General features: G+C 40.4%; 2 protein-coding genes across 4 annotated transcripts in view; one reads left to right on the forward strand and one right to left on the reverse strand.

The window, feature by feature from the left end:
• LOC108244990 (anoctamin-4) overlaps window positions 1-5,556 on the reverse strand; it is a 56,711-nt gene that overhangs the window by 8,209 nt on the left and 42,946 nt on the right. For all 3 annotated transcript variants that reach the window (XM_017431591.3, XM_017431594.3, XM_017431593.3), the window contains 5 exons: window positions 4,090-4,172; window positions 3,473-3,613; window positions 2,194-2,358; window positions 1,999-2,035; window positions 1,732-1,843 (listed from right to left, as the gene is read on the reverse strand). In XM_017431591.3, coding sequence (XP_017287080.1) covers window positions 1,732-1,843; window positions 1,999-2,035; window positions 2,194-2,358; window positions 3,473-3,613; window positions 4,090-4,172 — 538 coding nt within the window. The remainder of the gene's footprint in view (window positions 1-1,731; window positions 1,844-1,998; window positions 2,036-2,193; window positions 2,359-3,472; window positions 3,614-4,089; window positions 4,173-5,556) is intronic.
• On the forward strand, window positions 43-1,179 carry LOC108244991 (probable tRNA N6-adenosine threonylcarbamoyltransferase). The gene is made up of 5 exons (XM_017431596.3): window positions 43-158; window positions 278-453; window positions 542-637; window positions 712-761; window positions 861-1,179. The coding sequence occupies exons 1-5, from the start codon at window positions 44-46 to the stop codon at window positions 1,162-1,164; spliced, it is 741 nt and encodes a 246-aa protein (XP_017287085.1). The 5' UTR covers window position 43; the 3' UTR covers window positions 1,165-1,179.

Below are 5,556 nucleotides of genomic sequence, written 5' to 3' on the forward strand. Positions count from 1 at the left end.
TCAAAAACAATCTGACAGCACTTCTTTTCACACGTCAGGGTTCATGCCGAGCGATACAGCCAGACACCACCGTGCAGTCGTGCTGACCGTCCTGCAGGAGGCGCTGGAGCAAGCGGGGCTGAAGCCCGCGGACGTCGACTGTGTGGCGTACACGAAAGGTGGGCTGTAATACGGATTCAGGCTTTTTTTTCACGCCTCATCTTCATCTGCTTTTAGTTTAAGAAGGATATTTCGATGTTTCCTATCAGGTTCTTTAGTTTTCCTCTCGCTGTCTCAGGTCCAGGTATGGGCGCCCCCTTGGTAACGGTCGCTCTGGTGGCTCGCACCGTCGCGCAGCTCTGGGGGAAGCCCCTCCTCGGAGTCAACCATTGCATCGGACACATCGAGATGGGCCGGCTCATCACCAAGGCCAACAACCCCACCGTGCTGTACGTCAGCGGGGGCAACACGCAGGTAGGTCTCTGCACCGCCGACTCCACTTCCTGCAGTTCCTGGTGATCGGGTACGTTTAATGTTGGCGCTTTTCTCGCCGCCATCGCAGGTTATCGCCTACACAGAGCGGCGCTACAGAATATTTGGGGAGACTATTGACATCGCAGTTGGCAACTGTTTGGACAGGTTTGCTCGAGTTATTAAGGTATGTGTTTTTATGTTCATAGATTAATTATTTTTATTGTTTATCCTTTCACGTGAAACCGTGTCACCACGTAGATTTCTAATGACCCGAGTCCAGGTTATAACATAGAGCAGATGGCCAAAAAGTGAGTAGAACCTTTAGATATTTTTATTGACTATTCAGTGGTGTGTCACATTGTTTTTAGTTTTTACACCCCCTCCTTTTTTCTTGTCCCCGCTGTCAGAGGGACTCAGTACGTGGAGCTGCCGTATACAGTAAAAGGAATGGATGTGTCGTTTTCTGGAATTTTGTCCTATATCGAGGTAAGTGGTTCGCTGATTTGTAAAACTACTGTTTGGACACTTTTAAATTCATTTAAATGTCCTGGATGCATGATTGAGGTACAACCTCTCAATGTTATCGTTTGGTTTTCACATCAAAATCAGAGAAAGTCCTCAGGAACAGCTGAATGGTACATTTATAGTCTTACTGACCATTTAAATGGTAACTGGCCTTTATCTTGTCCAAGGACTAAAAAATTCATTTAAAAGCTGAGTGAGGCGTAAGAAATGACTGCTAATGATGAGCTTTTTGAAGTTTGATCTATTTGTCTGTGTTCATTAAAGTCTGTTTGCTCTAAATTCTGTATAATCTGTAACTGGGAAAAAGTCATTGATATTTCTATATGAATGATTTGACATAATACATCTATGCAATTTTTAATAAATATGGATCGTGATTGGCCCTTGGCTAGGACCAAATTTTTAATTTTGGCCCCCTTGAGTCACTGGGTTTGACACCTCTGGTTTAGGAAAATTAATGAAACCGTTTATTATGCATTTGAACTCCCAGTCAGTAGTTAACTGTGTGGCTGAAATCATTTCTAGAAACGATGCCATGTTTATGAGGAAAAAGATCATTTTGAGAAGCCAGCGTTCCCATAATGATGGGACCTTAGAGTCATTAATTGACCTGCTAACGTGCGTGTTTTGGATTTGTGAGAGGAAACTGGAGTACTCAGAGAAAACCCACACATGCAAAGGAACATACAAGCACCATGCAGAAAGATGGTATCTGTTGCGACTAAAAAGATAAGGGGTTTGTTATGTCCTCACCTTCCCAAAAAGAAGGCGATGTAAAACGTTGAGCTGTTGAGGTTGACGAACTGAAAAAGGAACATCTTTAAGGTGAAGCTGTTCTCCCACTCCGACTCGGTTCTCGGCTGCTCTGTGGCCAGGAATGGCGTGAAGACAGGGTGGGACATGAATAAAATCAGGGTTTTTATGCTGCCACAGTTCTGTGCATCTTCAATAGTTTCTGGAATTTATTGCTTAAAAGAAAGTCCACAGTACTCGTCGTTATAAATGGTTAAGCCAACTCACCTAAATTTGTGAGAAGAAGAGCAACTTTTTCATAAAGCTGTAAAAAAAATAGAAACTTGGCTGAATAATTTGAGTTAAGATTAAAAGTTTGCAGTCTGGATAGATTTTACTGACCAAACCTTTTCACTTTCTTTCGTTTTTTTACTGCAGTATTTTTTTCCCCACTTCAGAAGTTAGTGAAGGAAAGCGGCTCACCACGTTGAGGAGCATGATGACGCAGAAGTTGATGCAGACGGCGGTGCCTGTGGTCGCCACCTGAGAGTTGTTCCTGATGAGCGCCCAGCCGAAGGCAGCGAAGGTACTGACGGTGATCACACGATAAATCACAATGCCAAACACAGCAGCAATCACCACCAGTATCTGCAAGATGGAAAAAATACCACAACCAAGAAAAACTACATACTAACCCCACAAAACGTGCAGTTTTCTATAATGCAAAAAAACTTAAACTTGCAACTTGCTTGATTTTAATTTGCTTGAATTTGAGTGTAGCACAAAACTACAATTACTGACCATCATCCATCCATCCATCCATCCATCCATCCATGCAGCCAGAACGAGTTTTAAAACATTGGTTGCAGCCAGGGGTCACTACTGGGAAGATTATTGTATTTTTTCTATCAGAATCTCTGTACAAATGTGAAAAAACAATGTAAAGGCTAAAATAATAATGTTTGCATCAGCCAATATCAAATTTCTAAGAGGGAAGTTGTTTTAAGATGGCAAAATCTGCTTTGGAAGTGGATCTGCATGGACCTTATTCACCAGCTTATAATGGCTGGTTTTAGCAGACCCACTTCCAAAGTGGACTTTGACGACATAAAACACCTTCAATCTTCTAAATTTCAAATTAGTACTTGCAAAAAATTACTCTTTAAACCATTACATTGCTATCAATTTTGCATGACACTGTTATTTTGGCAAAAACATTATAAAATTCCTGCTGGATCTGCCCCCAGGCTGCAACAGACGTTTAACACGTCACTGCTATTTGCATTTGCAAAAAGGCCAACATTTTATGTAAAAAAACAAGCATAATGCAAAAATGACAGTGGTTAAAAAAAAGTCTGTAAAAGAGTATTTGCATGAACTGCTCTGAAACGTTGGATCTTTTGAGACGGCAGAGATCCACATTAGTCTTGGACCCGCTTGAAATATCAGTTCGTCGAATCTGTCAGGATTAAACTCTGTTTCTCCAAACTGAGGCCATTCAAAGAGCCGTCTACAACAGGTAAGATATTAACTCTTCATATCATTTTCACAGAATCCCACTTCAGAATGTCCAAACTGTTGATTTACAGAAAATGATTTTGTGTTGAACAATTTAAAAAGAGAGATAATTTCCTACCTAAAGGTAAATCTCAAACTGGAAATAACAGCGGAACACATGCAGTTATTGTACTAAAAACATCTAATAAATCCTGTGTTCATAAAAAAAACACTGGACTCCAATTATTTACCTCCTGAAACTCACCATGAAGAATATTCCAGATGCTGAGACAAGAAGGCGGCTGTATTTGTCAGAGAAGTCTTGGTGAGGCTCCGGTTTTCCTGATATGGGGTTCGTCCTCTCCTTTTTGGAGTATTTGGCCTCAAATTGGGGTCGAATTTCATCCTGAAACCCAGTAGGTAACATCAAGTGCTTAATGAGGTTATTGAATCATTTTAGGATTAAAAAGAAAAGGCTAACCACTTAGACAGAAGGCCAAAATATCCAATTTGTCCAAGCAGGGGACTTAAATTGACGATAAAGACGTCTTTAAGAGGAAACACATGAAAGTCTAGTTGAAGGGTGGAACATCACAATCAATGGCTGTTTTTATACACAAACATATTGCTACCAATTGGCATGGTCAACAAAACATGCTGCACAGAAGTGAAGTTACTGAGCAGGTATTAGAATAGTACCAGTAGATTTTTTGAATGATAAAGTTTAGCTTTTGTATTTTACATTCATTGAATGTGACTAAAGCAAGACTTGTTTGCCGAAACCTGGGACCGAACCAGGGACCTTCAGATCTTCAGTCCAACTGAGCTATTTCGGCCCGCAGACCAGACCTGGAGTCTAGACTCGTGCATTCAGCGTTTTACCTCCTCTTCCTCCCAGTCGATGAGATCCCAGTCATATGCGAGGACGGCTCTGCGTCTTTTCCAGAACTCTAGGAAGACTGTTGCTGGAGGACATGAAGCAAACAATAAAATAACACGTGACCAAGTGAGTTACTCAACATTTTCAGTCGCAAGAATGATTTCAGCCAATTATTCAGGGGATATTTTTGCAAAATATGCTCAACACAAACATAATATCAGCACATTATCAGCATACAAAAATAGCCATGTCTACTTAAATATCTGGCAAAGATATTGGTATTTTTTCAGACTCACGTCTCAGGAAACTTGAAAAAAGCTACTTCGGTCTTTACCGTGTCTCTTTTTTTCTGGTAGCCTAAAACAGTCTGTATGTAAATGTGGGTGAGGAATATTGTAAAGAGCAATGGAGAGCCTCCAGTATATTGTCACAAGAACCCAAAGGAGTGCCTCGAAAAAGTCTTCATACCCCTTGAACGTTTCCACATTTTGTCACGTTACAACCACAAACTTTAAAGTATTTACTGTGGTTTTATGTGATAGACCAACACAAAGTAGCTCATAATTGTGGAGTGAAAGGAAAATGATACATAAATGATTTTTCCTGTGGTGTGCTTTAAAAAAAAAAAAAACTAAAATTCAGAGCAATTAATTGTCAGCTAAGTAGTAACTAGAGTCCGTCTGGCTGTAAATCCAGCTGTTCTATGAGGGCTTCAGAGGTTTGTTACCTAACATGATCCCCAGCATCACGAAGACCAAGGAACACACCAGACAGGATGAACAGAAACTCGTTGAAGTTTAAAGCAGGGGTAGGTTCTAAAACAACAACTGACGGAGCTGGAATGGGTCAGATCGAAGATGATTCATGTGTCAGAAAGTCCAGACCTACATCCAACTGGGAATCTGTGGCAAGACATGAACATTTCTGTTCACAGACACTCTGCATGCAATCTGACTGAGCTTGAGCTTTTTTGCAAAGTGGAATGAGCGTAAATCAGTTTAAACCCCAAAAGACTTCCAGCTGGAACTGCAGCAAAATGTGGGGTTACCACTTTACAATTGTGCGCAACTTTCACATTCAAACCTCAGTGAAATACTTTGAAATTGTTTGGTTGTAATGTGACAAAATGGTGCGAGAACTTTTTCATGGTACTATATGTTTTAGTACCTTTACAGTCCCTCCAGGATTTCGCGGGCATTTTTTGTGATTGTTGCAGCTAAAATGCCTGATTTCACTGGCATTTTCCTAAAAGTTGCAATTTTTTTTTTTTTTTTACTAAAATCAATAAACAACCATAACTTGTGGTGATTCGGTTTTTTTATGGGTTTTGTTTATGTTTTATTTTTATTCTTTGGTTTGGGTTTTTGTTTTGTTTTGATTCTGTTGTATTTGCTTTTGGTTTTGTCTCATGTTCATGTTTCATTTCACCTTTCCCCAGTCACTCTCTTGCCAGTTAACCACGCCCATCT

This window comes from Kryptolebias marmoratus, linkage group LG1 (assembly GCF_001649575.2).
Source record: "Kryptolebias marmoratus isolate JLee-2015 linkage group LG1, ASM164957v2, whole genome shotgun sequence".
In the NCBI taxonomy this organism is placed as follows: domain Eukaryota; kingdom Metazoa; phylum Chordata; class Actinopteri; order Cyprinodontiformes; family Rivulidae; genus Kryptolebias; species Kryptolebias marmoratus.

Coding starts and splice junctions, on each gene's coding strand:
- LOC108244991 (XM_017431596.3), top strand. CDS start 44: ATGCCGAGCGATACAGCCAGACACCACCGTGCAGTCGTGCTGACCGTC. Junction 454..541: donor TCAGCGGGGGCAACACGCAG/GTAGGTCTCTGC, acceptor CCGCCATCGCAG/GTTATCGCCTACACAGAGCG. Junction 762..860: donor ATAGAGCAGATGGCCAAAAA/GTGAGTAGAACC, acceptor CCCCGCTGTCAG/AGGGACTCAGTACGTGGAGC.